Source organism: Bos indicus x Bos taurus, chromosome 8 (genome assembly GCF_003369695.1).
Source record: "Bos indicus x Bos taurus breed Angus x Brahman F1 hybrid chromosome 8, Bos_hybrid_MaternalHap_v2.0, whole genome shotgun sequence".
Taxonomy (NCBI): Eukaryota; Metazoa; Chordata; class Mammalia; order Artiodactyla; family Bovidae; genus Bos; species Bos indicus x Bos taurus.
In genome coordinates this window covers 26,639,391-26,660,831 of record NC_040083.1, presented here as the reverse complement: position 1 = coordinate 26,660,831, position 21,441 = coordinate 26,639,391, and the positions used below count along the sequence as shown (strand labels likewise).

At 35.1% G+C, this 21,441-nt stretch overlaps 1 protein-coding gene across 4 annotated transcripts in view; it reads left to right on the top strand.

Moving 5' to 3' along the window:
- CNTLN (centlein) overlaps positions 1–21,441 on the top strand; it is a 352,880-nt gene that overhangs the window by 326,088 nt on the left and 5,351 nt on the right. For 3 of the 4 annotated variants that reach the window (XM_027549176.1, XM_027549174.1, XM_027549178.1), the window contains 2 exons: positions 8,638–8,823; positions 11,294–11,371. In XM_027549176.1, the coding sequence (XP_027404977.1) occupies positions 8,638–8,823; positions 11,294–11,371 (264 nt within the window). Of the gene's footprint in view, positions 1–8,637; positions 8,824–11,293; positions 11,372–19,322; positions 20,799–21,441 lie in introns of those variants that run through there. The other variant, XM_027549175.1, reaches the window with a different exon arrangement.

Here is a 21,441-nt window from a genome sequence, read left to right as displayed (position 1 = left end):
AGTGAAATTTAAAATATGTAAGTCATATCTTAATAAAAACGATTTAAGCTGTTAGAAAAGACATTTCTCCAAGAAACTATGATTGTAGGGGTGACTCCATGGTGCTTGAAGAGCCAATTATAACCTTCATCACAGTAATCTAAAATCCTACTGAAAATCTAATCACTTCATTATGATTCAATGAAACTCAAAAATTTTTATAGTTAGCTAACACAGATCAAGACTCCTTAATAAAGACTGGAAAGCTAGATCTAATAAGACTGGAATGAAATAACTTGTTTCACTCTAACACTGTTGCTGACTGCTTACAATAAATCATATTGAAATATTGAAAAATATAGTGACTTTAAGTTGGGATATACATCCAAGAAAGTACTCTTATTTTGAAAATATGATCAAATATTGAGATAATTCCTAGCTCATGATATTTCAAGAAGTTTAAGGAGGCTGACATAAACTTTTATAAATTCATTTAATATTTGTTGAATGCTTATTTTGTATGGTACAGTGTTTTTACTTACCTTGACCAGTGATAGCCAAGGACCATTGTTCAACTGATGCAAATAGAGTAAAACATTTTTAAGCTTCTAATGTTTTTAACATTGGAGTATTTAAAGACTTTTGCACAATTTGGAAGTGCTTAGAGAAGAGCTGAGAAGATTTTAAACTGGTAAGAGAAAGCAATTTTGCAATGGATGGAAGGGAAGTAAAAATACAATCCACATGGAAGTAACATCCAGAGCTGAAAATAGGCAGAGCACCAGCATAGAAACAAAAGGCAAGTGTGATCATATGAAAACAAAATCTTAACCTGGATATAAGGGGGGGAAGTAAAATTTCAATGAACTTAGTGCAGTGAGACTCTACTATGTATCTGAAAGGTATAGTTTGGAAGGGAGGAAGAATATTTGAGCATCATGAAGTATATTTCAGCAAAATAACATTTTTTAATAATACAGACATTTTCCCCAAATATACCCATGTTGCTTTCAGCCAGCTAATGGCAACATTGCTATGAGGCTTCCATGATTAGTCTTGTTGCTACTTCTAAGACTTTTTACTGCATGTCACCTCATTTATCCCTCTTTAACCATACTGACTTTCTTGCTGTTCTTTGAATACTGCAAGCCATGTTTTTTTTCTTCAAAGTCTTTGCTCTTTCCTCTGTATATTATTGATAAAATAGCTTACCTCTTCACTTCTTCAGGTCTTTCTGTCCAGATGGGACTCTTGTCAATCTTTAGAACATAAGAAACAATGGAAAACAAAGACTCCTACAATTAAATCTAAATAGCTTGATGTTAGTGATTATAGTACCAGAAGTTGTGAGGGGGTGATTGTAAGGGATGTTTCTTTTTTGTTCTGGTGGAACATACAGAGGATGAGAAACTCTAGATATTGATTCAGAATATAATATTGATTTTATTATATTAAATTAATCAAGTTTACTTAAATAATTTTAAATATATGTTCAGGAGTTTTAAAGTTGACCACAAGAATAGGAATCAAGCATTTAATTTTCAAAGAATTAGAGGAAATTTTAAAAATTTAAAATCTCCATCAATTCAATACAAACCAGGAAGAAGAATGCGAGGAAGAGAGGAAGGAAAAATAGAACAAAGGAGAGGAACAGTTAATAAGAAGCATGGTAAATAAAAAGGATAAGGATGATCCAAACATACCAATAGTCATAGTATATATAATGAAGTTGAAATGTATTTAAAAAAAAGAAAAAAAAAAAACAGAGACTATGAGATTCTGAAAAAGATGCACCTAAAACATGATACCAAAAGCCAAAAAAAAAATTAAGAATAAAATTATGATATCCTGCAGTTAGCCTGGGAGAATCAATTTTGCTTATCTCTTCCCAGCATCTCGTTCATGTTTGTTTGAAATCAATCATGTGTAAGTACCTAACACCATAGAAATTGGCAAACATTACAAATCATACCCATCCCCTGCAAGAGCTTGATTACCAGCACACAATTGAATATATTCCAGCTAAATGCTAAAAGAAAAGAAGATACAGCAATATTATTTGGAGACAAATTAAGGGAAAAAAATTAATAAGGGTAAAGCAAGCAATTTCATATTGATAAAAATGCATAATTTGCAAAGAAGATATAAAATTCATGAATTTTTATGTACCTGGCAACATTAAGCAAAATTTGGTGAAACTACAAATGGAAATCAAAGAATCCACAAATCCACAAAGGTATTTACTGTTTTCTAGTGTATTTAATCTGTATTATACTCAGAAATAAACAATCCAAATAGAGAAAATGTAAGCAAGGCTCTTTTCTTTTCAAACCCATGTGGAACATTCACAGAAATTACTTAACATCTAAATCTACAAAGTTCAAGTTCGAAAAAGCAAAAATCATTTTTAGGCAATGTACCCTGAGTAGAGTATAATGTAATTATGATTTTAGCAAATAATCAGCCAAATGTTTCTGTCCACTTAGAAATTCCAAACCCATCTATATGATTTTGGGGTTAAGGAGAAAATAAAAAGTGAGTTTATGAACTGTTTCAAAGTGAGCTATAATGAAATACCAAAACCTTCAAAATTCAGCCAAAATTTAACTTTCAACTCAAAATGCTAGGAGAAAAAAACAAAAAAACTCAAAGTAAATTTTAAAATTGCTTTTATAAAAATTTTTAAAAATCCATAAACTGTAAAACAGCTCCTTTTCCAAAATAAACTGAACATGTACAACTGAACTGTGATTGTCAATGACATATTTATGGACCTAGGAAATTCAAGAGAATCCAGTCCAACTATTAAACAGATAATTCAGCAATAATTTCAGAACAAAGTCAGCATATAAAATAAAGTAGACTTTACAAGTAATAGTATATTTAGAGTACTATTTGTAAATTTGTATTTATAGTGATAAAAAGAAAGTATTAAATACCCAGGAATAAACCTTTCAAGAAATGCAAGCAACCTATAAAGTGAGCTATAAAACACTGGATGACATAAAACAGAACTAAATAAATGGAGAGATATACTGTTTTTATGAACGTGAAGAAATAATATTGTTAAATGTGAGAATTCATTCCATATCTGATCTATATGTCAGTGCTGTCCAAGATACAAACTTGTTCCAGAAATATAACTGAAAGAAAGAGGATGAAGATGGCTGAAGAAGGAGAAGAATGGGAAGGAGAGAGGAAAATTTTTCCTAGCAAACATCAAAACATGGTATAAAGCTGTATAAATAAAATGGCATGATTAAGTGCAGGAATAGATCCATAGAGCATTGAAACAGAAAGAGTTACAAAAACAAGCCCATCTAAGGGAATTTAGAGCATAAAGTTTGTATTTTTCATTTCAGATCAGTGTAAGGGAAAGTAGTCAATAACGGCCTTGGAAAAATTGCTTTCAGTTTAGAAAACAATATAAGCTTAGGTATATACCTCAAATAACCCACAGGTATCTATTTTACATTGATATAAAACCCAAGAATAAAGAAGAAAATGGTTAAAAATACAAATTACCAATATCAGGAATAAAAGACGGGATATCACTACAGAAACATAAGTAACAAGGAAATTATATGAATGAGTTTATAACAATAAATTTGACAATTCAGGTGAAATGGACAACTTTTCAAAAAAGTACCTCTTACCTGTCCTATAGTGGCTTCACAATCATACACCACTAGCATCACATTTTAGATAGCTTCAGGTTTTTGGGGGTAAAGCTGAGAGACAGACAACTTGTAGAATGAACACAGCCCCAGAGCTTCCTTTATTCCTTAGCAAACACTGAGTATAAATATTTGGTATTTACTGTGGCCAAGTTTCCGGCAGAGAAGTCTGCCTAAGCCAGCAAGCTGAATGTGTGACAGAATGCACTCCAAAAGAAGGAAGGGCCCCATCCCCACCATGTCTGCACACTAGGGACCCAAGGCTGAGCATTGTCTACAAGAGTGTGGACATCAGCCAAACCCTTTGCTCTTTCCTCTGACTGACTCAGTGTAGCTTCTAAACTGCCCTGAGTCCCTACTAAACTACCAAGAGAAATGGTCAGAACTATTAGGAATTGACTTCTTTCATCACAAAAACTAACAGGAGATTGAATTGAAAATATGAGTAGCTCTTTATTAGTTAAAGAAATTGGATTTTTTAAAAAACCTAAAGCCTTCACACACAAAAACACATGTACTATCTCCAGATCCAGAGGGTTTCACTGAGCAAACTTTCAGGAAAAATATAGCACCATCTTACAGAAATTATTTCAGAAAATGGCAGAGAAGAAAATAAGTCCCAGTTTGTTTTATGTAACCAGCACAACCTTAAAACCAAAACCTGACAAAACATTGTAAGAAAACAGAAGTACAGGTCAGTATTTCATCATGAACATCAATGTAAAAATTCTCAACTGCATATTAGTTAATCAAATCAAGCGTTGTGTGAAAATAATTTACACCATGAATAAGTTGATATAATTCTAGGAAAGAAAGCTTGATTCAACAGTTCTAAAAAAAAAAAGCAAAATCAGTATAATCAAATACTCCCTAAAAATCATTTGGCAACATTCAGTACATATTTATGATAGCAAAAATGACATAGAAGTATATAGCTATCAAAGCTCATTGAACTAAACACCTAAAGTGTACACTATTTCATTCTAACTATACTTCAGTTAAAAAAATATTGGGGAAAAAAGGATTTATGAAGCGAGTTACAGAGGTTCAACATATGTATAATTGGACTCTTGAAAGAAGAAAAGAAATGATGGAACAGAACAAATATTGAAGCTATAATCCAAAAAGAATTTTCAGAAATAAAAACTTCCAAGAACATAACATGAACCACGGAAAATTTGATGTCATGTCTAACATGACATGTCTAACATGTCATACCCTGTATATGTTCTGTGGTCTAGTAAAGTTTCTGGACTCAAAAAAATAATAGCCAAGAAAAATGTTCATGTCATATATAAGGGGAAAAAAATAAAGATGAGACAACTCTGAAAGGCTGTCTCATCTCCGAGGCTCCGTAGGTATTGCTCCTAAGTACCCTCTCCCACATAAATCTCCATCTCAGAGTGTGTATGTTTTCAGGCATTCCCACCCGTGACACACCACAAAGAAAAATCTGAATTAATGTTGAAAAGTAGAATTTCTTTATATATTCTACTTTCTGAAAAGTACAAATTTTTAGGAAAATTATAATGTACCAAAAGTCCCTCTAGAACAAATGGAAAATTAAAAGAAATTGCCAAGAAGGTATCTTTCCATACAATAGATACTATGCCAAATTCAGGCGAGTGCTACAATGTCAGTAAAGAGCAGACAGATTCAATTTCATTAAAACTACTGAAGAACATGGAAAGAGAAAATACCTTCCAAATATTTTTGGAAGGTTGCACAAAATTGAAACAAATCAATCTCTTATTAATGTAGACATTCCAGATGAAATATCAGCAAATGAGTTTAGCAGAACATCAAAAAATAACATACCACGCTAAGTGGAGTTTATTCCACAGATGCAAGGATAATTCAATACTAAGAAAATTATTAAGAATCCTATTAATAGATTTATGATGAAAAATCATATGATAGTTTATATGGATGCTAAAATGGATTTAAGACAATCTGGTTTCCATTTTTGTAAGAAATTAAAATATGTAGATAGTTAACTGTGTAAAACTACATTATATATTTTATATTAGTACTTATTTTTTGTTATATTAAAATACAGCTCTCAACCCAAAATCTGGCATAGTATTTCCTAAGAGTTAGATTCCTACTGAAATCAGGAACAATTTGTCCATCAATATTACTATTTAATATTATTCAGAAATAAGTTAATAATCAACTCAATAAAAAAGAAAATGGAGGTATAAAAATTGGAAAATAAAATGGAATTTTATAAAATAAAATTTTCTTACAAAAATGGAAACCAGATTGTCTTAAATCCATTTTAGCATCCACATAAACTAACATATGATTTTTCATCATAAATCTATTAATAGGATTCTTAATAATTTTCTTAGTATTGAATTATCCTTGCATCTGTGGAATAAACTCCACTTAGTGTGGTATATTATTTTTTAATGTTCTGCTGTTCACTGTATCCCTGATGATACAGTGGTTAGGACTCCATGCTCTCACTGCCAAGGGCCTGGGTTCAATCCTTGGTTGGATAACTAAGAACCCACATTCCATAAGCTGAAGATCATGACCAAAAAAAAGGCTGGAAAATAGGAGATAAAATTATCAGTATTTGCAGATATGATTTAATTTCTGGAAGCTAAAGAGGAATCAGCTGCAAAACTCTTATAATAAATAAGAAATTTCAGCAAATTTATATATTAACAATCTTTATGTCTACAAGCAACAATAGGTACTAGAATCAGCCCCTACAAAAAGTAAGAGGCCCAGGAATAAACAGATCTATAAAGAGAAAACCTTTAAATAATCCCCAGAAACACAAATAAAGACTTAACCAACTGGAAGGGACTACCATGGTCTTTGATTAGGAAGAATCAACATTCTAAAATGTGAACATGATTGAATAAAATTTAACGTGATTTAAATAAAATACCAGTAAGAATGTTTGCTGCTGCTGCTAAGTCACTTCAGTCGTGTCCGACTCTTAGTGACCCCATGGACTGCAGCCTACCAGGCTCCTCCATCCATGGATTTTCCAGGCAAGGGTACTGGAGTGGGGTGCCATTGCCTTCTCCAAAGAATGTTTAGACAAGCTCAATCTGAAGTTTATATGGAAAACAAACAATCAAAAATTAACAAGAAAAATCTGAAAAAAAGGGTAATTGAAAGGAGATACCCCTATTGGATTACATTTATGACAAAGCCTCACTAATTAAAATATACTATAAAGCTTCACCAATAAGACAGATGGAACAGAATACAAAGTTTAGAACCTGATCTAAACATGCATGAAATCAATGGGGAAGATATGGACTATTTACTAGGTGGTGATGAGACAACTATGATTTTATATAATAATTTTCTAGAGGATTACAAATGGACAACACACTTATAACTGCAAAATCTTACAAGTGGCAGAAAAAAATCATGGTTTGAAAAACACACACATATATATATATATACTTTTATATATATACATATATATATAAATTGTGGAGAATGTTTTTTAAAGTATCACACCAAGTTCAAAAGTTATATGGGAATAGATTCATTTAGCATGTTAAAATTTTTTTGAAAAATATTTTTCCTTTGCATAAAATACTGTAATTACTGTCAAAAGAAAAAGTATGAAAAAAATGAGAAATCCTCAACATATAATTTCCCTAAAGTACAAATAATCCCTATAAATCACTAAGAAAAATAGATCAGATTAGATCAGTCACTCGGTCGTGTCCGACTCTTTGCGACCCCATGAATCGCAGCACGCCAGGCCTCCCTGTCCATCACCAACTCCTGGAGTTCACTCAGACTCACGTCCATCGAGTCAGTGATGCCATCCAGCCATCTCATCCTCTGTCGTCCCCTTCTCCTCCTGCCCCCAATCCCTCCCAGCATCAGAGTCTTTTCCAATGAGTCAACTCTTTGCAAAATAGATAAAAGACAAAAGAAAAAAAATTATTTGTTAAGGCTGATGCTCAATTTCATTTTTAATAAGAGAAATGAAACTTTAAAATACAGTGGTAAAAAGTAAAAAACTACCCTGAAAACCCAATTGGTGTTTTGCCAGTGGTATGGAGAAACAAGTACTTTCATATGTTCTTTGTGTAGGTATAAATTGGTACAATCTTGGATAGAGGGAGAATTAAACAACAGCTTTCAAAATTACAGGTAAACACATCCTTTGGTTCAGCAAATTCACTTCCAGGAATATATTGTAGGGATGCAAAATATATATACAAGCACCATTATTTACTGCAACATTGCTTAGGCTGGCAAAAGATTGAAATCTACCCAAACATCTAGCTAGCTGCTCTCAGCCCACAAAGCCAAGCATCGGACTCCAGAACTCTGTTCACCCGGAGTAAGAGCTGCCTTTTTTCTTATGCACGCATAAGCATGCGTTCTCAGAGGGAGAAATTAAACACTCTTGTGGATGTAAGCCTAGATTTTTATGATTTTTGTCAATACTTTATTGTCATCTTGCCCACACATAATTTAATTGCAGTTTTACCCAACTGTCCTTATCAAATCCTTTCAAAGATTTCTAGTTCAGTTTTAATAGAAACAACATTTTTCTGCCATTATATTTCATTAGTTTATGCAATAATTAAATCAATTATGTAACTAACCTGTTACAACTGATATACACACTTAGGAATAAATACATCGGACAGTTGGCATCAGCTCAACTGGTGGGAGAGTTGTGCTCTGGCGTGATACTAATTAACCTGCCTGCTGCAAGTATTCACCAAGATAGCAGTTGGCGAATCTGAAAGAGGGACTGGAGCAATTTGTTTAATCAGCAAGTTGGTTAAGTGATCATTTAAGAGAGCTTTTATTGTGCCCTGACAAAAAGTAAAGAGCAATCCATTTTGCTCCAGTATAAATAAAATCAGAATAATCCTAATAAAAAATGATTTGCTAGTATCTTCACATTTTTTGTGTTATGACTGCTTTCTCTTCATTTATTACTTCCATATGAGCCCATATGTCTTCCAATATGTTGCAGGCCTTGGTCAGAGAGTTACAAAATGATGTCCATTTGATTAGGCGACAAATCAGAGAGCTTAAAAAGATGCAGAAAAACAGGGATGCTTGTAAAACCTCAACCCATAAAGCCCAGACCTTGGCAGCTTCTATCCTGAACATTTCACGATCGGACCTAGAGGAAATACTGGACACAGAAGATGAAGCGGTAAGATCATTTAAATATTTATTAATATAGGAGTTTTTACATTGATTGTTAAATATATATTTTCATTTGTTTTATAGTTCTTAGAATTTCATCTTTAAGATAATATTCATGAAGGCAAGATTATTAATATACCAATGAAAGATACATCAAGAGTATTAACTCAAAAAACCTTTAGAGAAATTTAACTGTGTAATATAGAAGTAAGCCAGTACATATAACCTTAAAACTGCTTGCTTGTTATTCAGATCAGTTATCTTTCCCTGTCTCTTCCATATTCTTTAGTTAATCATATATCTTATAAGCTATTATTTTTAATTAAGCCCATTTGAAGAAGTTAGTTAGCTGGATCATGATTGATTTGAGGGGTTTTCCTCCTATATGAGATTTTTTAAAAGTAGTAAATATATTGGGTTTTTTAGTTAGATTTAAAATTATTGTTGATCAAGTTAAAAAGGTATTTATTGCTTTACAGTGGGTAAAATCCTGCCTGAGTGAATTTATATGCATATACCTTATAAGTCTGCAGTAGCATTTCTGTACCTTCTGAGGAGGGCACTGCATTTTTGATGGTTTATTACCTCATCAACAGCAGAACTTCATACACAGTCTTCTGTGAAACCTGTGGAAGATACTCAATCCTGTTCTGCTGTTAAGTTTCTGAAATTTGATACATTAAATATTAATTTTTTTTATTGTTTAGAAAGAGCAAAGAGATGATGGCACTCATAGCTTCCCTATAAATATTTGCTCAGTGAATAAATAAAATGATCGACTTCAGTGTTTGCAGGAGAACATCCTTTAGCACCCCTCCCCCGTCAGCGTCTCAAAACATTTCTCAAGTAGAGCAGATCTACAACTTGCAAAGGTTTTTAAACTGCCAAGAATTCTTAGAAAGGAGGTCAAAGGAATCCTATAGAGATTATTTTCATCCTATGAGTAAATCGGATAGTGAATGATCGGTTTTCTCTTTTCAGCAGCTAGGCCACAATGTCTGTGAATTCTGAACTTTGAAGTCCAAGAGCGTTATGAAATACAGTATCAAATATAAACCACACAGGAAATAACAGTATCTGTGGCAAGGCTGTTAACTATCTCTTATTATAGACATTTAACTGAAACTTGATGGATAAAGAAGAAACCTAACAAAATATTAAGGTCTTCCACCGTTGCCTAAAAGTTTAAAACAAGCAGACATAGCAAAATCCCTTGTGTGTTTGTGTGTGTGTGTGTGTGTTGCAGATACATATTCTGGAAGACACGGCCTCTGCCTTTATGTGGTCTTTAAACATGCCCTTTCTTGGGCTTACAAGTTTAAAAAAAAAAAAAGCACTCCTTTTGATTAGAAAAATTAGAAAAAGTTGTCCCCATTGAGTATATGAATTAGTAAAGGATATCTCTTGTTAGTCCCAAAGTAGCTGGCACATTTCTGTGAAGAAATGACACCCTGGCCTCTGGGAGGAAGCAGTATGGAGCCAGGGGTGCCCAGCACCAAAACATGTGTACCATACAACCTTAAATGGAAGTCCTCCTGGAAAAAACGCAGTTCCATGAGGGCTTATTGCACACACCTGGATATATTTACTAGATTTCATTATAGATCTGAGCTTGTTTGGACTGATGCCTGCATCTTTCAGATGTCTAAAGAGTTGAGTGACTTACCCAAGTAGAGCCCAAACCACCTGAATTATATGTGTTAAGCTATATCCAACCCTTGTAAATTCATGTAAAAAACTATGACAGCCTATGCAAAGTACCTTGCCTGATACCTGGCATACAGTAAATTTCAACAAATGTTAGTTTCCCAAACCCTTCTCTTTTTGAAAAGTACATTTTTTTTTTGCAAACTGAATCGTGATTTTAACTGAATAGTCAATTCAGTTGCATATGTGAATACATTATACTTTCAGAATATTTCACTTTGATAATTGAGGCATTGAAAATATTTAGTGACCTACAGTACTTTAAGTTGGAGTGTCCCTTGCCTATCAGTTAGCTGTTGGACATTTTAAATAAGTAAGCATTTAAATACACCAGAACCTATGCCTGTCCTCTTTTGTCTTAGTTATCTACTGACAAGTTGTAATTGTAACAATTACCCCTTAGTTATCTACTGACAAGTCTGATTTTTGAGTATAAGGTTTTATATCATCTTCTGAGGGTCACTTGTAAATGATTCTTTTCTATGGCTCCATCTTCTTTTTCACTCTGTTTTAATCACTTTCTCTTCCACTTCAGTCCATACCTTGAGCTCCACCATGAATACAGAAATAAAATATTCCTGAATTATGAAATACAGATATATAGCTTGATATTCCACATGAATGGAGATATTGAGCATTGATTTGAATATTCTCCATTTTGAAAGGACAGGCTACTCTCTGTTGAATCCAATTCTATCAGTATTTCTCTAACAGTATGATCAAGTTCATATAAATGAAATTAACTACAGTGTTTTTATTTTATCCTCTAGGAAATTGAAAGGACGAAAACCGAGGCCGAAAATGACAAAGAATGGCTGTTGTACATTCGGAAACTTCTTGAAGGACAGGTATTTCACTTTTCCACTTCATTTATTAAAAGTTGCAGATAAAAATTCCAAGCTTATTTTTTATTACTAGATGCCTAAAATTTTGGAAACACTTACACATTGCTTACTTCTGTTAGGTAAAGAAGTATTCCAATAGGCAGACAGGAAAGTTAACCCTCTATTTGTACTTCTGGACTTAACAAATGAAGCAAGTGCCTTGGGAAAGAGCCAACACGGGTCTTAGCAAATGCATTAATTAAATTATTGAGTCAACGTCTATGCTTGCTAGACTGAAAAGGATCCATTCTCTCAGCTCTCTTAGGAACAGAGATTCTTTATTATGTGTCTTTAAAGTTAGTAGTTGATATGGACACCTGAGGAGTTCACGGGTTTCAGTGACCTTTTACTGTGGCCCTGTTTCCAGTCAATTCATGTTTTCCTCACAGCCAGACAGCTGTTTATTACTGTGTCTTCCCGCATTCTCTACAATATTTTCTACTGAGACCTCGAGCAGCTTGTTAGTGGGAAGTAAATATTGATTTGGCATCCTGTCAATGCAGAAAGAATGAAAAAATTTCCACCAGAGGCCCCTCAAACATTTTCCTATCGACATTTTCTGGGCCGAGTGGAAAGCTGCATAGAGGATGACAAGGCCAAGACGAGTGGAAATCCCTGAGGGGTCTATTGAGACTGCTGCTGTGACCTGTGTGATACTTTTTCTTCTCTTTCAAGTATTTTTTTAATACACATATAGTCTGTTGGGATGTGCCCCTCTTGTAAGTGATCAGGGCAGTTTATTGGCAGGTGAGAGCCCTGCTTTTCTAGTCATAGCCGGCTTTTGTTCTGATATCACTGACAGCATGTAATGTATTCTACAACTTCTTCATTATGGTTCTTTTTGCTCAACCTAATTATTGTTGATTTCAAAAATGAACTTGATTCAAAACAGCTAAAATGTATTTCTCAAAATATTTAAAAAAAATTCGTGTTTTGTGAGTGCAGTATATGGGTTTTTGGAAAAGCAAGAATAAGTAAATAATACGTGAACTATTCATATTCTTAGTACCCATTTTTTATATTTTTGAAACATTATCTGGAAATACTATGACTGTTACTATCTATAGTAACAGAAGGTGATGGGCACTTTTTTGCTTCAAGTTGTTTAAGTGCAGACATGCAGGTGCTGGGCAAGCCTTCTAGCTTTTGAGAAGAAAAGCCATTTCTCAGTCATGTTGCATTCCCAGCACCCAGCCCAGTACCTGGCACATCAAAGGAGTTCAGTAATGATTGATATGGGTTATTTTTTTTTAACTAGAATGTTATAAAAATATGCTTTTAATGGATTTTTTAAACATTCAACATGTAAGTATGACCTTTTGATATAGAAGTGTTATCATCAATTATGAACACAGAAATCATAAATCCATATGTATAAATCTTTATTAAATGTTACTAAAGCTCTATTGATACCACATCTGCACATGTAGATATACATATGTGCATTCTACATTATCTGGGTGTATCCTTATTCTGTCCAGTTAGTGTAAAAAAGTCCTGTTGAAAATGGCATTAGACCACTTAATACTGCAGTTTGATATAATGCCTTTTTGTGCCAGTGAGCCTGGACTCTGGAATATAATTGCCTGGCAGTATTGATTTAATTGCCCAGGTTTATTTGTGGACTCCTAATTATTGACTGGAGGTGAATTTAATGGAGCAGCCTCTATGAACACTGGGAAACTGCTGCTGTTGCTGTTATACATAATGAACTGCACCATGTGCCTTTAAAGCATTTGTCAAGCTAATTTTATTTCACTGTGACAGTATGATAACATTTAAAAAGTCAAAGACTTTTATTTTTATTACTGACATAGGTGGTTTTGCTGATGTCTTTGAATTCTGTAAGAAAAAAAAGTAGGGACTTCACTGGTTGCACTTGAATGTCACTTTATAATTATGCCCAAGAGAAAAATCTATAAAATAGAAAACATCTTTTTTTTAAGCCTACTTCTTCTCTCTCAATTCTAGCAATTATATTTGTCCTGAATTTTAGAAAAGGTTTTCTTTGTCCACAAGTTTTTGAGAGTCTAAGTTATGCTCACAGGGTTTTGTGGGTAAAAGTGTAAATATGTTCATTCATTCATTTTGTTTAGTTTATGCCATACAGCTCCCTGAACCTGAGGTTATGTGATCTTGAAGCTGTGGAGTAATTGAGTGCATTCCCTGAAAAATTCCAAATTAATTCAACATTGATATTTGATCATTAAAATACTTTGAAGATTAAATTATAAGAAAACTTCCCTTTTATGTACTCCCTCTGTGTTGAGTGCTGTATATAATAGAATTCTGACATCATAGGAGTGAATCTGGCTCTGAGGTTTTATCTTTTCTTATTAGGATTAGGCGAAAGAATTGTTTTCTGTTAAAAAAAACTTTTTCTGCATTGATTTGAAAAATTTATATTGATAAAATAATTACCGCAAAATAAAAACTTTTCTACCATATGACCATTTCTGTCCTTTATCAAGCCCATCTTTGCATGAAATGTTCCCTTGGTATCTCTAATTTTCTTGAAGAGATCTCTAGTCTTTCTCATTCTGTTGTTTTCTTCTACTTCTTTGCATTGATTGCTGAGGAAGGCTTTCTTATCTCTCCTTGCTATTCTTTGGAACTCTGCATTCAGATGCTTATATCTTTCCTTTTTTCCTTTGCTTTTCGCTTCTCTTCTTTTCACAGCTATTTGTAAGGCCTCCCCAGACAGCCATTTTGCTTTTATGCATTTCTTTTCCATGGGGATGGTCTTGATCCCTGTCTCCTGTACAATGTCACGAACCTCAGTCCATAGTTCATCAGGCACTCTTATCAGATCTAGTCCCTTAAATCTATTTGTCACTTCCACTGTATAATCATAAGGAATTTGATTTAGGTCATACCTGAATGGTCTAGTGGTTTTCCCTACTTTCTTCAGTTTAAGTCTGAATTTGGCAATAAGGAGTTCATGATCTGAGCCACAGTCAGCTCCCGGTCTTGTTTTTGTTGACTGTATAGAGCTTCTCCATCTTTGGCTGCAAAGAATATAATCAGTCTGATTTCGGTGTTGACCATCCGGTAATGTCCATGTATAGAGTCTTCTCTTGTGTTGTTGGAAGAGGGTGTTTGCTATGACCAGTGCATTCTCTTGGCAAAACTCTATTAGCCTTTGCCCTGCTTCATTCTATATTCCAAGGCCAAATTTGCCTGTTACCCCAGGTGTTTCTTGACTTTCTACTTTTGCATTCTAGTCCCCTATAATGAAAAGGACATCTTTTTTGGGTGTTAGTTCTAAAAGGTCTTGTAGGTCTTCATAGAACCATTCAACTTCAGCTTCTTCAGCATTACTGGCTGGGGCATAGACTTGGATTACTGTGATATTGAATGGTTTGCCTTGGAAACGAACAGAGATCATTCTGTCGTTTTTGAGATTGCATCCAAGTACTGCATTTCAGATTCTTTTGTTGACCATGATGGCTACTCCATTTCTTCTAAGGTATTCCTGCCCACAGTAGTAGACATAATGGTCATCTGAGTTAAATTCACCCATTCCAGTCCATTTTAGTTCCCTGATTCCTAGAATGTTGACGTTCACTCTTGCCATCTCCTGTTTGACTACTTCCAATCTGCCTTGATTCATGGACCTAACATTTCAGGTTCCTATGCATTATTGCTCTTTACAACATCAGACCTTGCTTCTATCACCAGTCACATCCACAACTAGGTATTGTTTTTGCTTTGGCTCCATCCCTTCATTCTTTCTGGAGTTATTTCTCCACTGATCTCCAGTAGCATATTGGGCACGTACCGACCTGGGGAGTTCCTCTTTCAGTATCCTATCATTTTGCCTTTTCATAAAGATGGGCTCGATAAAGGACAGAAATGGTATGGACCTAACAGAAGCAGAAGATATTAAGAAGAGGTGGCAAGAATACACAGAAGAACTGTACAAAAAAGATCTTCACGACCAAGATAATCACGATGGTGTGATCACTCACCTAGAGCCAGACATCCTGGAATGTGAACTTAAGTGGGCCTTAGGAAGCATCACTATGAACAAAGATAGTGGAGGTGATGGAATTCCAGTTGAGCTATTTGAAATCCTGGAAGATGATGCTGTGAAAATGCTGCACTCAATATGCCAGCAAATTTGGAAAACTCAGCAGTGGCCACAGGACTGGAAAAGGTCAGTTTTCATTCCAATCCCAAAGAAAGGCAATGCCAAGGAATGCTCAAACTACTGCACAATTGCACTCATCTCACACGCTAGTAAAGTAATGCTCAAAATTCTCCAAGCCAGGCTTCAGCAATACGTGAACCATGAACTTCCAGATGTTCAAGCTGGTTTTAGAAAAGGCAGAGGAACCAGAGATCAAATTGCCAACATCTGCTGGATCATGGTAAAAACAAGAGAGTTCCAGAAAAATTTCTATTTCTGCTTTATTGACTATGCCAAAGCCTTTGACTGTTTGGATCACAATAAACTGTGGAAAATTCTGAAAGAGATGGAAATACCAGACCACCTGACCTGCCTCTTGAGAAACCTATATGCAGGTCAGGAAGCAACAGTTAGAACTGGACATGGAACAACAGACTGGTTCCAAATAGGAAAAGGAGTATGTCAAGGCTGTATATTGTCACCCTGCTTATTTAACTTATATGCAGAGTACATCATGAGAAGTGCTGGGTTGGAAGAAGCACAAGCTGGAATCCAGATTGCCGGGAGAAATATCAATAACCTCAGATATGCAGATGACACCACCCTTATGGCAGAAAGTGAAGAGGAACTCAAAAGCCTCTTGATGAAAGTGAAAGAGGAGAGTGAAAAAACTGGCTTAAAACTCAATATTCAGAAAACTAAGATCATGGCGTCTGGTCCCATCACTTCATGGGAAATAGATGGGGAAACAGTGGAAACAGTGTCAGACTTTATTTTTTGGGGCTCCAAAATCACTGCCGATGGTGATTGCAGCCATGAAATTAAAAGGTGCTTACTCTTGGAAGGAAAGTTATGACCAACCTAGATAGCATATTCAAAAGCAGAGACATTACTTTGCCAACAAAGGTCCGTCTAGTCAAGGCTATGGTTTTTCTAGTGGTCATGTATGGATGTGAGAATTGAACTGTGAAGAAAGCTGAGTGCCAAAGAATTGATGCTTTTGAACTGTGGTGTTGGAGAAGACTGTTGAGAGTTCCTTGGACTCAAGGAGATCCAACCAGTCCATTCTAAAGATCAGTCCTGGGTGTTCTTTGGAAGGACTGATGCTAAAGCTGAAACTCCAGTACTTTGGCCACGTGATGCGAAGAGTTGACTCATTAGAAAAGACTCTGATGCTGGGAGGGATTGGGGGCAGGAGGAGAAGGGGACGACAGAGGATGAGATGGCTGGTTGGCATCACCAACTCAATGGACAAGAGTTTGGGTGAACTCCGGCCATTGGTGATGGATAGGGAAGCCTGGCATGCTGCAATTCATGGGGTCGCAAAGAGTCAGACACGAACGAGCAACTGAACTGAACTGAGATACCATGTGACAATATGGACCTGGACAAAAATGTAATACTTTCTGATACTGTTAGCCAGGAGTGAGTGAGAATTAAAAGGTCTAGAGCCTTAACTTATCTATATTTAACACAGAGTGCAAAGGTATGTCCTTCCATCAAGTGGTCTTGATACAATTGGTAATTTTAAGTATTTGATCTTTATCAGCACCAACTTTTGTCCTTACAGATTTCTAGTAGTAAGAGTCATACTGGAAAAAAGTCATTCTTATATCTCCTCTCATTTTCTATGACACAGCTGCCTTTTAATTTCTTTGAAGAGTTACTTGTATTAATTCCTTTTCTGCATTATTACATCTTTTAAAACTTACAGTTAATGGCAGAGACAAAAAAGCAAATTAATGATCATAATAGGGTGGAAAAACCTTCCAAAATTAGTTTTCTCTGTATTTTAGGAAGTGGGAGGAAAAAAAGAAACAAGAAAAGTTGGCTGAGACTAAACTATGGAAACCTTTGAACAGGAAGGGGATGCAATCAGAGTTGTGCATTAGAAAGCTGCACAAGATCAATGTATAGGATGGTTTAGAGGGAGAAGAGACTAGGAGCAAGAAGGCAGTCTAGACAAAGCCAGTAGGGGCTTGCATGTGTCCTCACCATAAAAATAGGAAGGACGAGATAGATATGACCCATTTTGTAGTCTCTGAATCACATAGCAGGACTGAGATTAAATGAAGGGGTGAGAAAGCAGAAACCAAAGAGAGATGAGTTTAATACCTTATATGAGGAGAAAGATGATGATACCTTTAAGAGTTTTAGGGAACAAGAGGGGTAGATCAGATTTGGTAGACAGAAGATGTCAGTGTCTGAAGCCGTAAAAAATTTAGTAGGTAACATGTCAGGGACTCACATTTAGTAGGTAACATCATTCAGGGACTCACAGTTTTTCATTCAGGGACTTCACAGTTTACCCAAGCCTTCTGTCTGGCATTTCTCAGTGAAATCTAACCATTTAAGAACACATTTCAAACTCTTACAACTCAACAACAAGAGAAAAGAAACAGACCTTCAGGACTATTCATAGCCATTTCTACAACAATATATACAGATAGCCATCAGGCACATATAAATATGCTCAGCATCATTAGCCTTTAGGGAGATGCGAACCAAAAACCAAAATGAGATACTACCTCATACCCAGGAGGATGGCTGTAATCAAAAAGGAGGAGAATAGCAGGCATTGGTGAGGATGTGGAGAAATTAGAACCCTTGTACATTGCTGGTAGGAATGTACAATGATGCCACCCCTGTCAAAAACAGTCTGGCAGTTCCTCCAAAAGTTAAAAACTAGAGATTATGTGAGCCAGCAGTTCCATCCCTAGGTATCTACTCAAGATAAGTGAAGACATACGTCCATATAAAAATTTCTACATAAACGTTCATAGCGCTCAGTAGTTCATAATAGCTCAAAAGTAGAAGAGTCCAAAGGTCTGTCAAATGACGGATGAATAAATAAAACATGTTATATGCATATGTGGAATATTATTCAGTCATGAAATGACATGATGATACATCATACAGCATGGAAGAACCTTGTACCGTTTATGCTAAGTGAAAGAAGCCATACACAAAAGGCAGCTTATTGTATGATTGCATTCATATGAAATGTTTAGACGAGGCAAATCAAGACAAAGTAGGTTAGTGGTTGCCAGAGGATGGGGGCAGAGGAACAGTGACTGCTAATGGGTACAGGGTTTCTTTTGGGGAGATGAAAACATTCTGGAATTAGACGAAAGTAATGGTTGTACAGCTGTGTACAACCAATGAATTATACACTTCAAAATGGAGAAATTTATGTTATGTGAATTATGTCTCCATTTAAAAAAATGAATCCCTTAATATGAGACAGTGAACAAAGAATAAAAAGAATACCTTTAAAAATAAATCCAATAAAGTTATTATATCACATATGCCGTGTTACCCCCCATTAGCAGAGACTGTGTTAAATGCATTTGAATTTGAATTTCTGTCCATTGGCCATAACTATGAATAAATGAGATAAATTTTTAAACTTCATATTTAATAGGTTTCCTTTCAGTTGGCACAGAAGGAGCTGTACCTCTATAGTATTCTAATTGATATTACTTCCTCCTATATGCAAACAGATAGGAGTCAGTTATTTACATTTGCCCTCTAAGAGACATTGTTTAATTGTTCTGTCCATTCTGATCCTCAAAATTGAAATTATAGAAAAGGTCATTTAGTTTTGTTTTCAGGCCTTAATAATACCTGAAACCATCTTATGTACTTGTGAGTTTATAAGGCCATGGAAAGAATTAGTGGAGATAAAGTTGAACCCAAGCTATGGAAGGCATTTTAAAAACATGTTGCAAAGTGTCTACTGCATGAAAGGTAATTCATGCAGTAGTGTCTACCACATTTCAGGTTTGGAGATACAGTGGTGAACAAGAGACAAAAATCACTGTCCTCATGGAGCTAATATTTCTGGTGATGGAGAACAATAAACAGATAAAATATAAAAACTATGAAAGTTTTTCAACAAACTTGAACGGAATTATGGGTATGTATAATGAAATATGTGTACTTATATAAAGCAAGTAATATACAGTTAAAACTGCAATGTGCTTCTTTACTAGGATTTATATTTCAAAAACCCTTATCCAGGAATGGCTAGAAAATGTGTCCTGATTTAGTTTTCCAGATTTCACTCAGGCAGTTTTCATCTACTTTGTGTAGATCACTTTCTTGTATGGTAGCCATATCAAAAATCCTGCCTTGGGTTGTTGATAACTTAAAGTACAGACTTTGACCAGTGGTTTTTCTTTGCCTTTAAATATCGCTCTTCCTATTAGGTTGCTTCAGATCTTACAAATGCTGAAATTTAAAATGGCTCTTTCCTCTGTGCCCTTTCTGCAATATATGCTTACCTTCTATAGATGCTTTGTGACACAGCAGTGGGAAGGTTTTATAAATCTCCCTGGCTTTAGTAAATAGGATAACTTCCAGCCTGAAGGTTACCAGAAAGTTTCTCTTTACAACAAATGTCCTTGAAGACCTTTACTCTGTTGCGTTCAGTGTTGCACTTACAACATACTTAAAACATGCCACATACATGCGAACTCCCATGCTCACTCTCTCCACACACATAAACACACACAGCCACCCACACACACTCACTCCTCACATCCAGCTGAAGTTGCAAGAGTTAAAAATTCTCCATTCAGAGCCTTACTGGGATTTTTTTTTTTTAATTTAACCATCTCAGGCCTACTTTCATGATACCAGGAAAAAGACATATGTCATTAAAGGTAAAAGGTAAATTTTATGTTTTGCACATTTTACCACTATAAAAAATTGGGGGGGGGGGTGAAAGGAAAACAAGTTATAGCTTTTACCAAAGAAGAGCAGACACAGACTTCAATATTCAGTGACACTCTAAGATAGATAAGTATGTAGATAGATATGTGCCAGAAATATAAGCAATATTTAGGAAACTTAGCTTATAATTAAGTGCAAGTTTTAAACTATAAATAAATCATTGTTTCTCATACCATGCTTGGTTATTTTATGAAGTTCAATCTTTTAATTACAAGATAGCTGAATAACCATACAAATATTTATTTATACCAAATTTTGCACCTTTAATTTTATAATTATCAAACTATATCAGTCTCTCTTACTAAACTCTCAAAATCTCATTGAATCATATCTTTGTTAAAAGCAAGTATAATAAATAACATGTAATATCTTTACTTGAGTATGACTCAGCTGGATTAAAGTTAATTTTTATTTTGAAAACAATACCATTTGGTAATAGTTTTCAAACTGAAAACAAGAAAAGGGAACCCTCTTACACTGTTGGTGGGAATGCAAACTAGTACAGCCACTATGGAGAACAGTGTGGAGATTCCTTAAAAAACTGGAAATAGAACCGCCTTATGATCCAGCAATCCCACTGCTGGGCATACACACTGAGAAAACCAGAAGGGAAAGAGACACGTGTACCCCAATGTTCATCACAGCACTGTTTATAATAACCAGGACATGGAAGCAACCTAGATGTCCATCAGCAGATGAATGGATAAGAAAGCTGTGGTACATATACACAATGGAGTATTACTCAGCCATTAAAAAGAATACATTTGAATCAGTTCTAATGAGGTGGATGAAACTGGAGCCTATTATACAGAGTGATGTAAGCCAGAGAGAAAAACACCAATACAGTATACTAACACATATATATGGAATTTAGAAAGATGGTAACAATAACCCTGTATGTGAGACAGCAAAAGAGACACTGATATATAGAACAGTCTTATGGACTCTGTGGGAGAGGGAGAGGGTGGGAAGATTTGGGAGAATGGCATTGAAACATGTATACTATCATGTATGAAACGAGTCGCCAGTCCAGGTTCGATGCACGATACTGGATGCTTGGGGCTGTTGCACTGAGATGACCCAGAGGGATGGTATGGGGAGGCAGGAGGGAAGAGGGTTCAGGATGGGGAACACATGTATACCTGTGGCGGATTCATTTCGATAT